This window comes from Sciurus carolinensis, chromosome 15, assembly GCF_902686445.1.
Source record: "Sciurus carolinensis chromosome 15, mSciCar1.2, whole genome shotgun sequence".
Classification (NCBI taxonomy): domain Eukaryota; kingdom Metazoa; phylum Chordata; class Mammalia; order Rodentia; family Sciuridae; genus Sciurus; species Sciurus carolinensis.
This window is the reverse complement of record NC_062227.1, coordinates 53,851,106-53,872,683: the sequence shown is the minus strand read 5'-3', so window position 1 is coordinate 53,872,683 and position 21,578 is coordinate 53,851,106. Positions and strand designations below refer to the sequence as shown.

The following is a 21,578-nucleotide window of genomic DNA, read 5'->3' as shown; positions in this document are numbered from 1 at the left end:
TGAGAACAGGACCTTGCTAAATTGCTGAGGCTGGTCTTGAACTCGTAATCCTCCTCCCTCAGCCTCGTGAGTCACTGGGATTACAGGTCTGCACCACCACACCCAGCACCACCTTCATTATGGTATCCCCAGTTCCTAGCACGAAACAGATACATAGAAAATAACTGCTGTCAGTTTTTCTTGGAGGTAAAACTGGCTTCAAAGACCAAGCAGATGTTGTAATACACATCACCCCTTTGTCCCTAACTTCTTCCCTGGTGATAATAGGACTTTACTTGGAGGTGCCTAAAAGCGTCTCTGAGCAAGGAGATACAGATGCTAACTCTTATGACCTCTTACTAGTTAAGACAGCTCCTGGTTAGATCCCACCTTAACCATAAGCTGCCATCACCCACTGGCCCTGGCAAAGGCTCTGGTGTGGAAGGGGCCTGGTAACCTGCTGCTCTCAACCTTCAAGCCATATCCCCAGAGAAGCATCATGACCTCTTTAGTCCCCTATCCTGTGGCCCTTCCTCTTGCCAGTTTACCTGGATCTCTCTCCTGCTCTCTTAATAGTACCAACAAATTCACACTCAAGTGTAAATAGGGAAGGCAGCACCCTTCCCTCACCCCCACAAAATTATCCAGCTGAATTGGGGCAGATGGGACAAAACTGCTATTGCTTTTGGACTTCCCACCTCCTAGGAGGAAGCATGCTGTGGAGAGAGGTCAGTGCTGTAGCTGGGCTTTTGTTGGTTTTCCTTTCGTGGTATTGGGAATGGAACCAGGGGCCTCACCATGGTAGGCAAGTGCTCTCCTGCTGAGCTCTATCCGCAGGCTCTACATTTTAAAATTTTATTTTGAAAGAGTTTCACTAGGTTTAGGCTGGCCTCGAACTTGCGGTCCTGCCTTAGCCTCTGGAGTAGCTGGGATCAGCTGCTGTAGCTTCTTAATTCACCGGGATCCAGAGTGTCCTTAAGGCTCCCAGCTTTCGGTCCCTGAGATAAGCTTCCAGATGCGTTGAGATAACGGTCGCAGCTCAAGGCAGTGCCGTGTGGCAGATGTGGTAAGAGGTGGGCGAGAGTGCGGAACAGTCCCAGTGGAGACGGAAGAAGGTGGAACTCCAGGTCTCTCCCTGCTACCAGGTTTCCAGAATTTGCTCTTCCTCTGACCACAGTTTGCACACACTGCCCCCAGCTTTTCTTGTTTTCTTGCGTGCTTCGTTTTCCACAGGCTGCTGCGAGTGCCACATTTATCCAGGAGCTCCGCACATCCAAAGGCTCATACCCAAGACAGCCTCATACTCTCCAGAGCCCTTCACATCCATTATGGCTTCAGCTCACAATAGACATGGGGACGAATGTTGTTTTTTCTGCTCAATAGTGGATACATTGAGACCCAGAGAGTGGAAGAAAGTGTCCTGGTCCACACAGCAGGTTGGCAACAGAGCAGGATGAAGCCTGGGCCTCCAGACCTTATGCCAGTTTCCTGTCCTAGTAAGAAAGGATGAGGGGAACTCTTCTGGAAGTTTCCTGCTGAGGCTCCTGTGTACACACACTCTTTCAGAATGCTTGTTCCGCTAGCGTAAATATCACGGGCTCAGAGATGTCCAGTAGAGGTCACCTAGCTGAGGCTACCCGGGAACCAAACTTCATGCTAGGCTTTACTTCTCTGTGTGCAAACTGAAGCTGGTGCCGAGGGGCTCCTCAGGGGGAACACGTGGCAGCTGGTGGGCTCCGGGGGTTCATCTGGCTCAAATTTTCATAATTGGATTCTTGAGCCTGGGGTCTGCAGATAGGAGAAAGTGAACTGATCACCCAATGTTGGGGGAGGTCCCCCACCTCCCAAACAGCAGGCCCAGAAGGGAACATGAGATGGGAGGGCCGTGGAGCCAGAACCAGCAGGGCTTGGGGACGAACTGCATGTCAGGAGCAGGTCAGGATTAGAGAGGCACAGCATCTGGGGCCAGGGTCTCTGCCACCTCCAGGTAATTGTATCTGAGACTCCACAAACCAGTTCCATGTCTCTGACCTCCAGACCCTGTCCCTTGGTCCCACTTCCTTTCTAGTGGGCATCTCAAGCCCCCTGACCTCCACGCCATGAGTGACCTTCACGCCCGCTCCCCTTCCCAGTCACCTTGATAAGAACTGGGCCCAAGGTCCAACCCCGGTTTCTTGGCCCCCTCCCTCACACATGCTGCACCCCGTCCTCAGGCAAGCCCCACCTTCCATCTCCCCACCTCCACTTGTGACACTGCTGTCCACATAGCCACATGGCCTCCTCCCTTCTTGCTCAGATGGGGCCACTCCTGCTAAAACCATCCTCCAGCCCCACATGGCCACGCCATGTCCTATGCTCCCGCCACGCTGCCTCCCTCCTGAGTCCCACGTGTGCCTTCCCCTCACCTTTTCCCTTCTCACATTGCTGCAGCCCCTGCCCACCCAGGCTGCAGCCTCTAGCCTCAGGTTCTCTAGATGCCACATCCCCAGAATATTCTGATCTAAGTAGCCACAGTCCATGGTCACCCTGTCCCTGAGGGCTCTGCTTCATCACAGCATCCACTTGTCATAGCCCTTATCTATAGTCTAAGATGATTTGTGCTTATGTTTATTAAAATTCTCCATTATGGCTGGGTGCAGTGGAGCATGCCTGTAATCCCAGAGGCTCAGAAGACTGAGGATCACAAGTTCAGAGCCAGCCTCAGCAACAGCAAGGTGCTAGCAACTCAGTGAGAGCCTGTCTCTAAATAAAATACAATATAGGGCTGGGGATGTGGCTCTGTGGTCAAGTGTCTCTTAGTTCAATCCCCAGTATCCCCCCACTTCCAAAATAATTCTCCATTATGGAACATGAGTTCAGGGATTTTTCTGTCTCTTTAGCATCCAAGTCAGTTCCTGCTACGTAGTGGGCACTTGGATGTTTGTTAAATAATTTGAACAACAGCTGGCTTCCTGATTTAGGGGGCTTGGTTCAGTAGTACATTAGCAAAGAAAATGGATATGCGGCAGATGAAGACTGCAGGAGATGCTTGAGCAGTCAGCTGGAGAGGAGCGAGGCTCATCTGAGGGCCCCGAAGGACTATGACTCCCCCACTCCTAGGCACAGGGCACCCAGCATCTAGAAAGTTTTGGTTTTGTTTGCTTGTTTTTTGTACCAGGGGTTGAACCGGGGGGTGGTTAGCCACTGAGCCACATCCCCAGCCCTTTTTAATATTTTATTTAGAGATGGGGTCTCACTGAGTTACTTAGTGCCTTGCTAAGTTGCTGAGGCTGCCTTTGAACCTGTGATTCTCCTGCCTCAGCCTCCTGAGTCACTGGGATTACAGGTGTGTACCACCGAGCTAGGCTAGAACTAGGTTCTTTCTCCTCAACAAAGACCTTCACTTGACTGGACACCACAGAGCACAACATGGAACTCTGGGTCAATGTCTTCCTAGCTGGGATTCCCAGATTCCTCATCTAAGCCAGGTCCTTAGATCCTCTAATGAGATTTAGTGTGGGAAGCCTTCAGCAGAGTGGCTGGGAGAATAAGTGTCCCCATGGTGGTTTCTGTGTGGGATTACCTGTTCTAGAATGCTGGGGCACTATAAGACCAAAGAGCCAGGAGGTGTCACCCCTCAGCACCATGGACAGCAGGCTGGGGGGGGAGGTCAGGAAGCCCCTGAGCATGGGCTGCTCTGTCTAGAGACAGTTGTGCTAGACTGAGGGAGGGGTGCTTCTGTGGGGTGGGCCCAGACCCTGGACAAGGACCCTGGCCCTGCCCGTAGTCTGTTCTTTCTTCTCATGCCAAGTTCTGAGAAGCTGGCACCCCCTGACCAGTGGGACAAGGTGGGGTGACATGGGGAGAGGTAATGAGCACACTTACCGTGGAGGGGTGTCCTGGGTGACCAGGTGCTCTGTGCGGAGGAAAGAACAAGGAGGTGTGAGTGTGCACTGCAGCCTCCAGCCTGCATGCCTGCACCCACCCCACTGTGCAAAATGGTCCCCAGGAAACACGGGCAGACCGCAGAGGAGCGGGTGCCCAGAGGTGACATGAAGGCCTTGGCCTGAAACATGAGCCCGAGTAGAGAAGGAAAAGGGCAGAGCGAGAGGTCATTCACCAGAAAGAAAACAAAATGCCTTTCTGAGCCGCTCCAGCACGGGCACAAAATGCGTGATGACTTTGAAGAGCCAGTAAGAATGCCAGGATGGCTACAGCAAGGACAGCAGCCAGGTAACTGTGACAAATGTTGGATTTCCTCCCTGGAGTTTGAGGCTAGTGCTATCAGCCTGGGAGGACCAGAACCTGGGCACGCAACAAATGTGCCACCCAGCCCGGCAACAGCAATGTGGCAGCTCTCTAGTGACAGCTGCCAGTTCAAGCTGCTAGGCTTTGCACGTGCTGGTCCTTCTGCCAGGGGCACCGTGTGCACCTTGTCTGAACTCCTGTGTCCTTAGATTTTGGCTTGGCTCTCACCTCACTTCCTGGGCAAGTCCTTCCCTCCTGGCCTCACTAGAATAGCATACCATCCTCTGGCTTCTGCATTTAGTGGGATCTAGGTGACCCCTTCTCACAGTGTGCTGCAAAGCTGTGCTGACAAAGCCTCCCCGTGGGAGGACGCGGAACCATGTCTGAAGCAGCTTCTATTCCGAGTACCATGCACCCCAAAGCAGGTTCTCAAGATGCTTGTAGTAACACGATAGAACAGTGCCTTTGGGAAAGTCCGTGGCCAAAGGAATAAGGTGGTGATAGAGGGGTTCCTGAGCCAGAACTGGCTGAAGGCACTGTAACTGCAGGCAAAAGGCAGGGTACTTAACCCCCAGCCTCAGCTTCCTAGCTGTAAAATCCTACTACGCTGGCTGGCTCCCACCTCCTGGGCTCCATTCAGGGAAAAGAGAGCGAGATGGAGCACAGGTGCAAAATGGATGTTCTGGTTGTGTCATGCCAGCTGGTCAGCTAGCTGATGTCCCTAAGGGGAGAGCCCTGGCCCACCCCCCCTCGTACCTACCCGGGTCTTCTGCACACCCACCTAGCCGACGGCGGGTGGCGAGAGCGGCCAGAAAGCCGAGCAGCAGCAGAGCCTTGAAGCCCAGCGCGCTGAGCAGGAGCGCGGTCGCCGAGGCCCCGGTGGCGCCGCGGAAGCGGAACAAGTAGACGCTGGCCTCCGCTCGGCCCAGGCTATTGGCGGCGGTACACGTGTAGCGGCCATCGTGGGTCAGCGCGGACAGCTCCGCGGTCACCTGGTAGCCGTGACCCTGACCAGGCACCACCGCGGAGCGGTTGCCCAGGGCCGGGCCGGACCAGGCGAGAGCAGGCGGCGGCTCCCCTTCGGCTGTGCAGAGCGCGCGGAAGGCGTGCGCCGGGCCCGGCAGCACCGAGATGTTGACGATTCGTGGTGCGGCTGTGGGGAAGGAAAAAGGGGTGACGGTTCCTAGTCACCGAGCGGCGGCCCAGGGGAGGGTGAGAAAGCCTAGAGCAGTGAGAGAGGAGCGGGCAAAGACAAAGGGCACCCCTCCCCTGTGCCCTTGGGAGACGAGAACTGGGGAGTGCGGTGGAGGGGTCTCGGGGAGAAGATGCGGACACCTGGGTGCCAGGCTGCCAGGCTCCCGGTACAGGTGTAGCCTGGGACAAGCCATTCCACTTCTGCCTGCCTCAGTTTCTTCTTGTGTAAAATGCGGATCGTCAATAGAACCTACCTCGTAGGGTTGTTGAGATTTAGCAAATTGGTACTTGTGGTGTGCTTGACTGGGGCCTGGCCTCACAGCAAGTGCTCATCAAACGGCCGTTCGTTATTGTCCTAGTGCAAGTTTGGTGCCACAGTGGACAGCCACTGCTCTACAGACAAGAACCTGTGTCTTAGTCTAGCCACGTGCCAGACACTTGGTGGGCTCCCTGTGCACCCCTGGGGGAGGAGGAATGCGATGTCCTTACGGGCACATCATTGCAACCCTTGTCATGCTGAAGACTATTGTTCCGCCTTTTCCTCTCCCCTTTGTCTGCCAGCTACTAGGGACACTCACTCTCTATGAGTTGCATTACATAGCCATTCCCCGGTTCCCAGCCCAATCCTTCCTGCGACCAGAATTTTGCATTTTTGACAAGTTCCCAGGCGGCCCTTAACCACAAAGGTTTGAGAGCCCCTTGGGTGGATGAGCGGGGACAGGTCGTGTTGCCCTCCAGTCTCAGCGGCGTGCACAGAGCTGCAGGACTGGGAAGGAGAAAACCATTTGCGGCGGTGCCCGCTCTGGTCGCCCGCCAACCTCACCCGTCACGCGCAGCCGGACGCCGTGGCGACTCTCATAGCGGTCGTGGATGTCGCCGGAGAACTCCACTCGGCAGAAGTAGCGGCCGTCGTCTGCCAGTGCGAGGCGCTCGACGCGCAGCGACAGGTCGTTGTGGCGCGGGTTGCCCAGCAGGCGGAAGCGGCCGTGCAGGCTCAGCGCGGTCTGGCAGAGCTCGCTGCCGCGCGCCGCTGCGCACCGGAACACCTGCGCGCCCGCGTAGGGTTCGCCCGCGCGCCAGATGGCCGTCAGCGGCCCGTCGTAGTGGCGGTGCGGGTGCGTGAAGGTGCAGGGCAGCACCGCCGCGTCGCCCACCGTCGCGCTCACCTCCGCCGGCACCTGCATGGACCAGCGCTGCGCTGGCGCGCCTGCGGACCATTGGGGCGCGTCAAGGTGTACAGGGCACCCAGCCTGGGTCTCCAGAGAATCTCCACCCGCCGGGCCCTGGCACCCCCAGGACTCAGGAAGCACGTTCTCCTCCCTAGGGAACCTGGCACCCCACTTCTGACTTGAGAGGCATCTCCCTAGCCTGTACTTCCATGACAGGGACCGTTGCCCCCTTCCTGGAACCATTCATGGGGGTCTCCACTTCAACCACAGGCCCAGTGACTTTATCCCCCGCCAACCTGCTTTATCCCCCACAACCTGCTCTGCTGTGGAAAAGTCCCGGTACTCCGTGGTTACTATAAAGTTGCAGCGTCCCCAAGATGGTAATGAGATGAGAAAAAGCACTTACTGTGCCCCTCAGTGTTGAGCAAATTCCCGGTAGTATCTCTTTTAGTTCTCACGAGTGATCCTAGAAGTAAGCATGATTTTCCCCCGTTACACATTGTTAAGTTGGGGCACAGAGAGGTTAACTGAGGTCACACAGCTAAGCAAAGTTGGCATTCACACTCAGGACTCTCTTGCTCCACACCCTGCACTGTAATTCACTAGAGGCTTGGGGGTCATCTGAGAATACCAACACTCCCACTTACAGGTGGAAATGGAGGCCCTGGGAGGTCACTGCAGCCTTGATACATTTACAATTCTCCAGTCTCACTTTCTTTTTCTCTTCCCTTTGCTAGTGTTTTGAAGTGAATGGGTTGAGTTTGTGGACAAGATTCTTCTAGAATTCGGGTTCACCTGGGTGGACTGTGCCCTGACTGACTTCTCAAAAGGCTGGTGCCTAGGCCAGAACCTCCTCACTCTGTGCATGTGCCTCTGGACTGTTTTCCCACCTCCCACCTTGTGATGCTGAAGAATGTGGAGCCTAGGTCTGCTAGAGCTGAATTCTGCCCCCAGTTGAGAGAGGCTGGAGAGTCCCAGGGCCCTGTGTTGAGGATCAGGTCACGGGTGGTGCCTCCCCAGAGAGGGAGGGAGGAAGGGAGGATGCTAATCCTGCCCAGGCCTTATACAAAAGGGCCCTTTAGAAGGAATAGTGTTGGACATTGCAGTTGACACAGCTTTTTCACGTAAATCATGCAAGTGACCCTCAAAGCACCCAGGGGGAGAAAGGCAAGGAAGATACTGTTACAGGTGAGAAAATGAAGGCCCACTGTCACAGAGGTAAAAGTGGGAGAAACCCAGTTTTTCAGACTCCAAACCCAGTTCTCTTTGCTGTCGGATGTAATTTAGCACCATTCCCTCCTTGGTCAGGAATTTCCTCAACCCACTAGTGGCAGACCATCCACCTATGAATGACCTAGAGGGGGAGACATCCTTCCTGCATAGAACCAACATCTATGGACACTCGCTGGACGGCCATTGCTGTTTGGAGCACATCCTCCCCTTGGATGGTCCTCCTGGGATCCCATCACAGCCATCCTGCACCCATTTTGCCTTCTCTTTTCTGGTGACAGTCCCAGTCCTTCACCTACCCCTCCCCATCCTCCCTGCCTCTCCTTGAGTGTAGTGCCCTGACCCAGGTGGCTGCAGGTGTGGTGCACCTGCACACTGATATGGACCCCACAGCACAGCCTCAGGCTGTGGGAACTGTGCCTCTAATAAAACCCCCTGGGCTCATACCCACTCACCATCAGGTACAACCATAGTTCTTCATGTCACCTGTTTGGGGGCCTAATCTCTTTCATTCTGGACAATTGGAATTATATTTTGTAATCCAGGTGGAGGACTTGACATTGATCCCTAGAAAGAGCTTGTTGCTCAGTGGTTCATAATCAAAGGGCCTAGCTCCAAATTTGAAGAACCTTCTCTGAAGACTGTACTGCTGCAGAGTGTCTCCCCAGTCTTAAGGCTCAGGCCTGCCTCAGTTTCCCTGTCACTTCCCACCCTTGTGATCTCAGCCTCTTCTGATCTCTTGCATCTTGCAGGCATCACGGATCCAGGCACAATCCCCTCTGGATTGTGTATTGCATTTGTCGATTCAGCAAACATTCATTGAATCTTTCCCTATTCCATGCCAGGCCCTGGGATACGAGCTGTGGCGCCAAAGATGAACACGAGACCTAATCAGCTTGCTGGAGCGCATGGCTCAGAAAAGGAGAGAGATCTGTGAGCACATAATTACTTCCACGAGCCTGCCAGGTGCTCGAACAGTGAACCTGAACAATGTTCCTGCTGTCTGAACGTGGTTCCTGGCCCGTTGTCACTCACCAGTTCCCTCCTACTCATCCTCAGTTTTTTGCTGAGTTGTCACTGCAAAAGGAGACCTTTCCTGAGCCCAAACCTGGCTCAGGTGTCCTTTCCCTGTGCCCCAGGCCTGGCACAGGCACTTTCTCAGCCTAGACCTTGCCAGTATCATGCCAGTATCCTGCGAGATGCAAGAGATCAGAAGAGGCTGTGGGAGGGCAGGAGCCATGTCCTGTGGTTTTGTTTGTATTTCTGTGGTCCAGCACGTAGTCTTTGATGCTGAACGCAACTGCTGTGACAGAGCAGAAGGGAGGATTCCAGGGTGGGAGGAGAGGCGGGGGCAGTGGAGAGGGGTGTGCAGATACTGGGCAGGCAGGGATTGGAGAACCCACGAGAGAGGAGTTGTGTGTTTGCAGAGCCTAGAGGAAGGAGGACATTTCACTGAGCCTGGGGGTAGCATTCTAGGCGCAGGGAACACGGAAGCAGAGCCAGGAGGTGTGGGCATCCTAGGGACACAGAGGTTGCAGGGCAGGAGTGGGTAAGGAACCCAGACAACCGAAGAACGGGGATTGTTGGGAGATACTCCTCACTTGTTTAAAACACACAGCCTCCCCATGAGGTGCTGTGATCAGCCCCTCTTTAGAGAATGGGCACTGGGGCTTTTAGAGCCCAAGTGACTTGGTGAAGTCATTTCACGGACCAGCAGCAGAGCCATGGTTCGCCCCTGGGAAGCTCTGCTGCCTTTGTTCCTGTCCTTGTCTTAACCCCAGCACTCTGTTGCCTAAGGCCTGATTTGAAAACACTCTGCAATGTGACACAAGTGGCAGGCCTGGGCCCTCCCTCCCGGGTGGGTTTTGCTCCAAGGGTGGAAGGGGAACACAGAGGCCTTTTCACCACGGGCTCTGATCTTGGCTCCCGTGAGGAGATGTGCTTGGGGTTCGCCTGCTGCACAGGGTTCAGGAGGCGGTGCCTGCGCTGCCTCTTACAGAGACCTGGATGAGCCCGCCCAGGGGATCCTAGGTGAGGGCACCAAGGCCCCAGCTGAATTGCCCAGGGAACACGGGCATTTGCTTTGGCTGGAACCCAAGCCTCCAGCATCTGGTGACATTTACCATTGCCTCTGGCAGCTCATGCCAGCTGCTAAAACAGGGCAGAGACAATGACTGATTTGGAACCTTATTGTAAGGGACCATGTAATCTGTCTGCCTCACATCTGTCAATCCAGGGGTCAACAGGAGGCCGCATTCTTCCTGTTGTCTACAATAACTCCCCTCGGTGGAGGGCCAGAGGGGATGGTGGGAACTGGGCCAGCTTTGGCACAGCTAGACCTTGGCGACCATCCCACCTCTGGTCATTCTTTGGTCAGACTTTTATCAAGCCCCTGTTCTGTGGCAGGCACTGGTTGGGCTCCTTCATGTACTGATATCCCAGCTCTCAGGTGTCTCTGCTGCAAAGAGGGGGACGTAACAGCATCCTCAGAGGACGAAGAACTGAGCGAAACCACCCGTGCAGGTCACCGCTGTGCCTGGCATACCAACAGAGCTCCTCGGGTGTTAATTCCTTCCCTCGCTGGGGAAGGTGCAAAGGAGAGTGAATAGCGTGGGAAGGGGCTGCTAAGCAGAGAAGTGCCCAGGTGATGCACAGGGTTCCTACCTTGCACCACTGGCAGCTCCAGGTGGCATCTAGAGCCGTGGAGAGCACAGCCCAGTTCTCTCCCTTCACTCACCTGCAAGCTGGTCACACATTCACTTATTCACTCCCTCACATTTACTGAGAGTTTACTGTCAAGCATACTGCGCTGGCTGTCGGGATACAGCTGCGGTGACAGTGTCCTCCTCAGGATGTTGACAGTATGCTCCGCCACTACGTGTTTTTAATTCATACACAATTCTAACAAGTGTATTTAGTTTCCCAGCCCAGTGAAATAAAAACTGAGAAGCTGGAAGGTGGTTTGGTTTTGCTGCCCACTGAGGCAGCGAGACAGGACATTGTCACTCACTCAGGGAGGAGAGCGTCAGTCAAAATAATGAAAAGACAGAAATGATAAAGTACAGTGTCAAAGGGACTGTTGGAGATGAGCCTGAGTCACCACGACTCTGCAGAAGGCTACTGAGACAGGTGCATATGTGACAACTGGAGTTATCACGGGAAAGCTTACTGTCACAAGATGCCTTGCCTTAGTTGCGTGTCCCTTGGATGGAGTGTCAGGAATTTGATGGAGTCTTTTGCCTGGCTATGGAGCTGACTTTGGAGACCTTAATTATGTCACTGCATCCCTCTGACTCACAAGACTCGCACGTGCAATGAAGTTTCTAGATGTTTAATAAAGCAAATTTTAAGTCTAACAATCTGTCTAAAAACCAAATCTGATAAAAATGACAAGGAAGCACATATTTTAGAACTGTGTCTACTTAAAATAAAGACTTTTACATACTTAAAAACAAGCCAGTAGCAGCTGGGCATGGTGGTGCACGCCTATAATCCCAGCAGTTTAGGGGGTTGAGGCAGGAGAATCGAGAGTTCAAAACCAGCCTCAGTAACTTAGCAAGGCCCTAAGCAACTCAGTGAGACCCTGTCTCCAAATAAAATACAAAAAAGGGTTGGGGATGTGGCTCAGTGGTTAAGTGCCCCCAGGTTCAATCCCCAGTACCACACACACACACACACACACACACAAAAGGCCACTAGCTAGCCAGGATACTCAGTTCTTCAGAAGGATATGCTCATGCTCATGCCTTGATGGTCCTTCACAGCCATTTACTAAACACTCCATGTGTCTCCCATTATGTCTCCTCCTGGCAGCTAATCTAAACAGGGACAGAGCATCCACATTAGCTCCCACATGATCACAATGGTGAATCAGCTAGGGAGGAGTTAGTCTGATAGCCCAGAGTCCTGCACTAGAGGTGAGAAGTGAACTTGTGGGAAAAAGAAACACGGCTGCAGGGGTTGGGGGTCGGGAGCCATAACTGGAGGGGATCAGAAATAGAAACCTTGGATTTGGCCACAGCTGACCAAAGAGTTCCACCAGTCCTAAGATGAGGAAGGAGGCAGGAATTTGCATGGAAACCTCTCTGTGGCTCACCTGTGAGGTGGCAAACACAGTCACACTTCAGTTAACTATAGAGGAAGCTGCTTATGGGTTTCATGGCAGAGTGGGGACAGGCACTGTCCATACATCTTTTGATTTTTTTTTTCTAGTACTGGGGATTGTACCCGGGGGTGCTCTACCACTGAGTTCTATCCCCAGTCTTTTTTATTTTGAAACAGGATGTTGCTAATTTGTCTAGGCTGACCTTGAACTTGCAGTCCTCCTGCCTCAGCCTCCTGAGTAGGGGTGTGACCTGGCACCCTGCTCTATTTTTGGGGGGTGGGGCGGTACAGGGGATTGAACTCAGAGGCACTCAACTACTGAGCCACATCCCCAGCCCTATTTTGTATTTTACTTAGAGAAGGGTCTCACTGAGTTGCTTAGCACCTCGAAAGTGCTGAGGCTGGCTTTGAACTTCTGATCCTCCTGCCTCAGCCTCACAAGCTGCTAGGATTACCACCATGCCTGGCTACCCTGCTCTTTCGATGTTTTCATAATGTCTAGGATTGAAGAACGTTCCCAGGGTGTCATAGACAGGAAAGTGAGACCCATGGGGTTCACTGTGGGACAATGGCTAAAGAAGTGCTCTCACAGAATGGCGCTTTAACAAGAATTAGGTCTGCTGGCGTGGGCTTTATAGCACATTTTCTGGATTTTGAAGGAAGGGCGCAGATAAGGCCAGGTGGAAGTCACCAGATACTGTGCCTCCAGAAGGTATGGTGTCCTGTGTAGAATCCCTCAACAACCTTCTGTGCTTCTGTGCCACCACCCCATGGTTGACATTGCCTAATATGATGAGCTCACCTATCTGTAAGGGTCTTCCCTCCTGCAGGTCACCTGGGCATGCCAATGGGTTTCAGTGGTGGCCTCTCGGCCATTGTGGCATCTGGAGGTCCAGGAGAGAGTGTCCGGGGCAAGGAGGCCTGATTGTCCTGGCTATCGGACTTCACCAGTGTGGGTCCCTGGGGCTTATGGCCTTTCATTCTCTTTCTTCCTGTCCCTCACTTTGCTCTCAGTGATTCTGTCCCTGGGCTTCACTTGTCAGGAGAGGCTCTCGGTGGAGAGAAGTTGAGAGACTGGAATGGAGACCAGAGAGGAGATGAGAAGGGGAAGCAGGAATTCCATCCTTCATGTAAACTAGACCCAGAAAGTTTCAGGAAGGGGCAGGTGTGAGGGAGTGTGAGTGAAGGCCCGAGTCTCCTGTCTGCCCTCTGGGTGAGCTCACTTCCCCTTGAACTCTGGACTCGCAGCACGTGGCAGTGGATGTGGATGTGGCCCACACATGAGCTGACGTCGTCACGGGCTGCCGTGTCCTGCAGCCAGCGGCCACCTCAGGCACTGCCCTTCAGAGTTCTGCCGTGCTCCCTCTGAAGGATGGCCCTGCTCCTGTCCCCTCCTCCACCTCCCAGGGAGGACTCCTCAGCTGAGCGAATCTGCCCACAGTAGCCGCTGGGAGCAGAAGAGCCTCAGTTCGTTAATCCCTCCCATTTCCTCCTGGCCCCACGACGGCAGCCCTTCTCCTCCCTGACCTTTCCCTGCATCCCAAATAAGCACCCCGGGTCCTTGGATGCTGGCTGCTATTTCTCTTGCCATTTTGCTTTGTTTTTCTGCACTTATTCAGAGCTGGTAAAATAAACAGCTCTTAGCACCAGGCTTTATCCAACCCTGGCTCCCGGGTAGGCAGACGACGACTTGAGGAGCTGGGTGCGTCCTGGGAGGACTCCCTTCACCTTCAGACTGTGATGCCCCAACAAAGTCACTTAGGCTTGCCAAGATGCCTTGAAACAGAAACGAGGCTCCTCTCCTTAGGTCATGGTGAAAAGAAAATGAGCTGTTCTTCAGTGGCCTGGCAAAGGGATCCCCGAGGAGGGAGGCGACTGTGATCACCACACCTGCTTATCACTGGCTCCTGGACCCCTGACACCTCCAAGCTCACTGGGGTGGTCACAGCTGCCCCTGGCCCTGCCCGGCCTCACCTCTCCAGTTTTCTAAAACCAATTTGGTGGAAGCAAGAGGGGAAAGACAAGGGAGGTGACATGGGAGCCCCTGGAGGAGAAGGGTGGAGATAGGTTCATCAGGGGTCTCCCCCTCTCTCCCAGACATGGACAGAGCAGTGGCGGTGACCAGCAGGCCCATGACAGCTCGGCACCTGCGCATTGGAGCTCGGTGGCTCGTACGTGGCGGTGGAGTCACGGCCTGTGTCTTCTAGCTGAGGCATGTGGGGAGCTCACAGATGAACAGCAGGAGGGTTCAGGAAATACAGTTCCCGGGTCACCCGGGTTCATTGCCTGTGGTTTTAACAACACAGTGGCTGCTGGTCTGAAAGGAAGGAGTTCCCTCAGCCCAGCTGGCTGGCGTGGGTGGCCTGGCTCCCCTCTCTACACACAGCTAGAGCCTCTGTGTGGTTTGGTTTTGTTCTTGAACGTGTAGCTGCCCTATTCGTGCTTCCTCTAAGTATTTTTGTCTTTAACTGATTCATGGCAGCTGACCCTCAGCAGGAGAAAAATAACCAAACTGGATCCCAGAGCCCCGCCTCCCCGCGGCGCTGCGGCCCCTGCAGCTTGTCGCTACTGCTCATGGTGCAACTGCTGGGCCCAGGTGCTGTGTGGGCCTTCATTCTGGATCTAGTTATCCTGCCCTGCACCACCACGAGGTGGCAGGGACCCCATTCTGTAAGGCCCAGGAAAGTTAGAGGACCTGCCACAACCCACAGCTACTGAAGGGCAGAGCCAGGATTCCACGCTGTGTCTGCCATCAGTGCCTGTGTGCTTGACAGTTCAGCCAGGTGTGGGCAGGGCTGCCTCCTCCACCTCCACTCTCTTAGTGGGACCATCCCTAAATCATCTCAGAAAGATGACTGAGTTAGGTCGGCTTGGGGAAAGAGAGCCCCTTCCCTATCTCTGTTCCTGCCATGGGACAGAGACAGCGAGGTGAGTGGGGTGGGGCAGCCCAGGGCCACACACACCCAGGTTTATATCCCGGCTCCACCCGGCCTCCCCGTGCCTGTTTCTTCAACTGTGAACAGTGAATGTAAAAAGCTCATTTCCAATAGAGTCACGAGGCTCATGGGAGTTACTGAAGCACTTCCTAAGAATCATGTAGGTGCTTTTGATTTCTATGTACACCAGACCTGAAATGGACTCCACATGGTGTTAAATGCTAAAGAGGAAGGCACAGGAGCTTAAGGACTGGGAGTTGATCACCGGTTGTGGAGACAAGACCCCATACCAGGAATGTTGACTGACAGCTCAGAGCGTCCCGAAGTCAGGATGTGGCACTTGATGACCATACACACAATGGCACACAGCTAAGTCCAGGAGCATAGCGATGGGAGGGGCACCCCAGGCTGGGGTTGGGGAAAGGACTGGGCCTGGAAAGAGGGGCTCACGAGAATCGCCTTTGCCATTTATCCTCTTAGCTGCAGGCATCAGAGTTACCCAAGAAGGTGGCTGCAAATGCAGATTCCCAGGCCCCGCTGCCTGATATTCTGATTCTGCAGGTCTGGGAGGAGTCAGAGAATCTGCCCCTCCCCTGGGACTCTGATGCAGAGGGTTCCTGTGCTCTTTGAGAAGCACTGTTGCCAGGGACACTCATTTATAGAGCTAAGTGACATTGTTAGCCTGCCAAAGGAGACCCCACTTACCTCTTGGTGTTACTTCTGGGAAGTCAGGGTGGCCTCTATCACTGGCCCTATTCCCCACATTCCTTCTTCCTCCAGCGCTTCCTCAAACAGCCACATACTCTCCTCCCCTGTCCTTGGGGCTGTGCCCATCAAGACACAAAATACTTGGATGACAGCAACATCCACAGTTTGTTCAGGGTCAGCCCTGTCTTCCCCATTCCAGGTCCATCATTCCCTCCATGGCAACATGGGGATAGGTGGCCTTTGCTCCTAGGCAGACATGGAGGCCCAGGAAGTCTGGGGACTGCCTCAAGTCACCAGAGAACCCAAGGCAGAGCCCTGATTTGAACTTCTGGCTTCTGTTGCCCCAGCCCTTTTAAAGTGTGCAGCTTTTCCTCCTTAGCAGACTTGGAGACTCTGGGCAAACCCAACTGCCCAAGCTTCAAGGGACAAGACTACAGCTAAGACTGTCTACTCTGGACCAGAGAGAGGAGTGGACACTCACCCATCGGGACCACACATGCCAAGCAGGCCAGGAGTTGGAGGGACCCTTCCATGTTGTAGCATCTGGAGACCCAGCAGCCCCGCACCCAGCCAGGCCGCCAGTGAGAACCTGCTTGGCATGGATGTGGCCAGGGTAGGTGCCGGTGGGCGCTGGGCCCAGGTCTGCAGGCCCGGCTGGTTCTGTGGGAGCTGGAGGAAGTGAGATCAAGCAGCCAGGCAGCCAGCAGTGTGATTAGACTGGACCCGTGCAGTTGAGTCATATGAAAAACCAAAAGGGGAACCGTGGGATGGTTTTCCAGAACAGGAAATAGGGAAGTGGATGAGAAGCAGGTGTCCTGTGGCCACCAGCCCTGGACCTTCCTCCCTTCCTCTCTCCCTTCCTTCCTTCCTTCCTTCCTTCCTTCCTTCCTTCCTTCCTTCCTTCCTTCCTTCCTTCCTTCCTTCCCTCTGTTCCTACATTTTTAGTGCACTATATGGGTTTTGTCTCCCTCTATCTCCTTTTTCTCACTACCTTCTGGAGAGGTTTGGGTAAGAAGTCAAAAATGTCGAGGGGAGGAGCCTGCCAACATAATAATTCAGTGACCTGAAGCTAGGGAAAGTTGTCAGTATTTGCAAGAAAAAAACTGGTCTGGGTGATGATTCCCTTTCATGACCAGGGTTCCCTCTGGAGGGTCTTCAGTCCTAGGATAGCACTTCTAAAACTCTAATGGCAATGGGGATCCTTTGGGGATCTTATTAAAATGCAGATTCAGATCCAGGTGGTCTGAGGCAGGCGCGTAATTGCATCTCTAAGTCCAAGGTGATGCCTAAGCTGTGGTCCTCTAGAACCCCACTTCTGCAGCGAGAGCTAAGAGACCCATCCTGGGAGCCACAGGGTGGCATTATCAAGTGGAAGTCAGGGCCCCAGTGCGGGGACAGGAGGAAGTTCTGGAGGTTTATTGGATGGGTTTTAGGCTGGGGTGGGGATTGGCCGGATGGTGAGACTCCATGAGGACTGGATTTGGATTTGGACCGTCTGAAGGATGATTGTTTTTTCCTCGCAATGAGCTGAACTTGGACCCTCTCACTCCATAGTGTGTGGCTTCTCCTGTGGTTTGGATCGTAGTGGGGTTTGCAACCTTGAGGGCTAAGAGATCAAATGAGATGTGGTTTTCAAGCTTGTGAAATTCACCTAAGACAAAGGCCCTCACTCTGTAAAACCAGCCTGATCAGGTGGCAGAGACTCAAGTGGTGTGCTCCTCAGACGCCGTAGTCATGGTGAGCTAGTTCCGTCAAGAGGAAGGGGAGCCCCTGTTCCCCCAAATTTACCTGTACGAGTGGGGATGGCGCCTCCTCGGCAGTGGTGTGGTCTGGCTACGCGCTCCTTTCTGGACCTCCCTCCATCTTCTATCTGGGAGGTGCCCTCAGGGCACAGTCTTGATCCAAATTGGAGTTCGGATGAGGAGAGGTGATCTTTGGGAAATCTGTGGTGTTAGTTCTGAAGGCAAACCTGGGACCTCGGGAGGGGGCTTGAGGGTAGCAATCACCTTATCATGACAGGGAGACGTACCCTCCGCTCTAGGCTTTACAACTATACAGACCAATCTCTCTCCCTCTTTCCTCTTTCTCCTTTACCTCCTTCTATCCTCCAGTGTTACCAGAGTAAAGTAGTCCAGGTTGCCCACAGTTCAAAGACTAGTATTTGAACAAGAGACAAGAGTTGGTAGGAAGGAGTCAGGTTAATTCAAGGGCCAGCCCTGAAGAAGATAGAATAGCTATTGACCTGGAAACTCCATCCTGAGGGGCTCAGGAACACAAAGGGCTTTTATAGGGAGGGGAGGGAGGAGCAGGGAAGGAAGGCGACATGCTAATAAGCAGGGTCTTTATCATCCAGGGCATGTGTCATCTTCTCTGGAGCATGACAGGGCACCATGACCTCCTGGGATCATCTAGGGCTAGCCCCTGTAGTTCATTTTAGAGAGATATATCACTTTTAGGCAAGTTAAACCCCATAGCAATTTATATGTTTTGTGTTAATGATGTATAGAACTAAAGATCATTTAATAGAGCAGTTACTATGTGTTTATATCGTGCGTGTGCGTGTGTGTATGTGCACCTATGTATCTCCAACTAGACACAAAGCTAAAGACCCAGCCCAAGCTTTAACAACTCATCTTGATTCACCTGCTCAGTCTGCCAGCTAAAACTTACAAAATTGTTACAAAAGTCATCAGATGTTCTAGGTTCTGTAAATCTAAAGATTATTTAGCAGTTTACATCTTAACCATTTAGGTGGGGCTTCTCTCTAGAACTTGGAATGCTGGGCAAAAGGGAGATGACGTAAAATGAATAGGGAGGGGCAATGACCTTGGGCAAGGGAAAGGCAAAGGGAATGACTTTACCAAGGACAACTCCCCAGAGGAGCGGCCCTGTCACACCAGGGCTTCTCTTATCACGTTAGGGCCAGGCTCTGGTTTACAACAAGTATTCTTGAAGAAGCATAAGTAGAGTAGAAGTTTCACCTAGCAGACTAAGCTGGTGAATCAGGGTCCCCTGTTCTCAAAACTGAGCTGGGTCTTCAGGGCCCAGCTTTGTGTATACATGGAGATACATAGGTGTATACACACACACATATGTAGCACAGATACACAGTAACTGCTCAATTAAATGGTACCTCATATTTGTGTTTGTATTGTTAGACAGTAAGCCAATGTCGCTTTCTCCCAATCTCCCTATGTGACTGGATTAAGGTCGGCTCTGCTTGTTACTTAAAGGCCAATATTCAAGAGATGAGTGGTAAGGGGAGCAGGTTGTACCTTGCTCTGAGCCATAACACGTGTGCCTAGCCCTAAGCTACTCCATTTTGAGTACAAGTGCTAAGGAAGAAGGATTTGTTAGCTTGTCTGAGTAAACAGATAATCACCAGATGTTGGACACACAGAATTTATCAAAAGGAATGACCCATCTACACAGCAGACTCATAAGACACAAACTGATCAATTAATTTGGTAATAAAAAATGACCTCCTGTTAACTTATGGAATTAAATCAGAAGTACATGGATGCATGGGAATAACAAACCATATCAGAAAAAGCAGACCCAGGTACTAATCAGTCTCACTAGATAGAGCCCCTTACCTGACCCATAAAAGTAGAGGTACCCAAGACTGGTTATGGCGACACACACTGACCCATCAGCAGGCTGGCAGGTGAACGTGTCTCGAAGTCGGCAGGCAATGGACCTCTGACTCTCTGTCCCTGGCTTCAGCTCAGCTTGACCTCTGTGCTTAACGTCGCCCAGACGCTGACCTAGAATAAGTTGTGTGCTGTCAGCGCTGTGTCCAGAACAAGTTCTCTGCCTGTTCGTGATCTTATCTGATCACCTGCAGTGTCACTTTCATATTTTTGTCTGCTCTCTGCCTTTGTTCTTGGCATAGCATCTGAAGCCCTGAGATTGACTTCACCCTTTCTTAACCTATCTGTGTGTGTGTGTGTGTGTGTGTGTGTTTTCCTTGAAGTATGATATGTGACTTGAGTATCGTAGACATTTGTAATTAACATTGGAATAAAAGAATCTGTGAACCTGTGATTACCTAGCTTCTGGCTACCAAGTGACCCACAAGTATTTGGGAAATTGCAGCCAATGAAAATGATGTCTTTTGTGAATTTATTATTATTTAATAGATTCAGACACTGTGGAAAGACACAAATGTTAATGGCACAGCTCGCTCTTGACATGAGAGAGAGTCAGTAGGAAGGAGCCATATTTATTCAAGGGCTGGCCCTGAAGAAGATGAAGTGGCTGTCACCTCAGAGCTCCATCTTGGGGGCACTCGGGGACACAAAGGGCTTTTATAGGGAGGGGAAGGAGGAGCAGGGGGAAGGCTACATGCTAAGCAGGATCTTCAGGGCATGTGTCTTCTTCTCTGGAACATGATGGTGGACTGTGACCTCCTGGGGTCATCTGGGGCTAGCTCCTGAAGTTCTTTTTAGACAGATATATTACTTTTCTGCAAGTTAAATTATTACTGTGGGAAAAACTAAAATAAACCCTTAAGTTTCCCGCTCTTAGTTGACTTAAAAATCACTGACCTTGGAGGTCACCCAGCTGGGCAATCCACTATTAGTTTTTTCACTAGCCAGTCACTAACTTTGTAGGTGATGCTTCTGATGTGTGGATTATGATAGTAACAGTTGCCTGGCTACTCTTCAGGGGCCTGAAGATTGCTTTTGCTGAGAAACCTGACTCTTCACTTGGGCCTGCAGATGTCCCATGGGTGGCTGAAATGGGATCAAAAGGCATGGCATCTGTCTTCATATTGTGTCTCTCGCCTTAACTTTTGGGTCAGATTTTTCTTAACTCTGCAGTAGGCCTTTTGAATAAATGTATTGTCCAGAACTGTAACATAGAGTTAACTTGACCCAGATTTGCCTAGCTTCCCCCTCCACGCCCCATCAAGACTAAAGACAGTGCAAATTTCCATAGCTGGAAACACCAGAGCATGAAAGTCGGAAAGAGGTAGGTGGCACCCGAGTTCCTGGAAGATCTTTGCCTAGTCCCAGAAAAGACATGAATATTGCTTTATTAGCCTCTCCCTCTCCCTCACTATGCCTGTCCTGTATCTGTAACCCCTCCACCCCCTGGACTTGAGAGGCCGATTGGTGAGCATAGGCTCCCACTTCTCTGTTCTCTGGCCTTTGAATAAAGCTGTTCTTTCTCTCCAACACTTGACTCTCAGATGTTGGTTTTTCTTTGGGATGAGTTTCTGCACGGGAAGGTAACAATACCTCACACCAATTTCCATGCTTTGTGTTAGTTGATGCACAAAACTAAAGACGAAGGAGGGGAGTTCCAAAGGTTGCCAGATGTTCTGGGTTCGGCAAATCTGAGGAAAGATTATTTAGCAGTTAACACCTTAACCATGTAGGTGGGGCCTCTCTGCAGAACACAGAATGGTGTGCAAAAGGGAGGGAGCATGAATTTACCAAAGGATTAGGGGAGGGCAGAGGGCAAAGGGACGCATAAGCCAAGTAACTCTTCCAGGGACAATGCCCCAAAGGAGCGGTCCTGTTACACCTGGCCAGGCCCTTCTGTGCTTTGTAAGCGTGACTATATAACTTACTATCCAAATCGGGACACTTTTGCCTAGGACAAGTGCTAAAGTCTTGGGACACCATACAGTAGTCACGAACCAGGACTATCCTGGGCACACCACATACAGGAGCCTTATCTTGTTTTGTTTTGTGTTGTGTTTTTCTAGAAACATCCTGCACCATGAACTTCTTGCAGAATGCCTCAAGCTTTATGAATCTATACAGGAATACAGGGGGTATTCGTGAATCAGGGCAGGAGGCTCAAATATAGACTGTCCAATTATGATGGCTCCACTTGCATCTTTTTGATCTTGACAGTGGTGTGAAAGTGATATGCAGTCAGTGGAGATATGCAGTTGACTGGAGTCCTAGGATGGAGAACTGACGGGGTGTCAATAAATCAGGTCCAGCCACATGTCCCAAGAACCAAACAGGAAAGGTAAAGGTGAAGAGCATGAGAGTGTAACAGTGTCTACTTT

At 52.2% G+C, this 21,578-nt stretch overlaps 1 protein-coding gene across 2 annotated transcripts; it reads right to left on the bottom strand.

Annotated features, from left to right (window-relative positions):
- Nucleotides 1–244: 244 nt before the first annotated feature.
- On the bottom strand, nt 245–16,204 carry Siglec15 (sialic acid binding Ig like lectin 15). Of its 2 annotated transcripts, none has more exons than XM_047526673.1 (6): nt 16,029–16,204; nt 6,976–7,035; nt 6,224–6,607; nt 4,967–5,359; nt 3,844–3,874; nt 245–1,767 (listed from the first exon to the last, which is right to left on the bottom strand). In XM_047526673.1, exons 1-6 carry the CDS (start codon nt 16,078–16,080, stop codon nt 1,686–1,688), a joined length of 1,002 nt encoding a protein of 333 aa, XP_047382629.1. In that variant the 5' UTR covers nt 16,081–16,204; the 3' UTR covers nt 245–1,685. The 2 variants fall into 2 exon arrangements, with proteins under 2 accessions (XP_047382629.1, XP_047382630.1); XM_047526674.1 differs by having other exon boundaries at nt 4,988–5,359.
- Between the last annotated feature and the right edge of the window lie 5,374 nt (nt 16,205–21,578).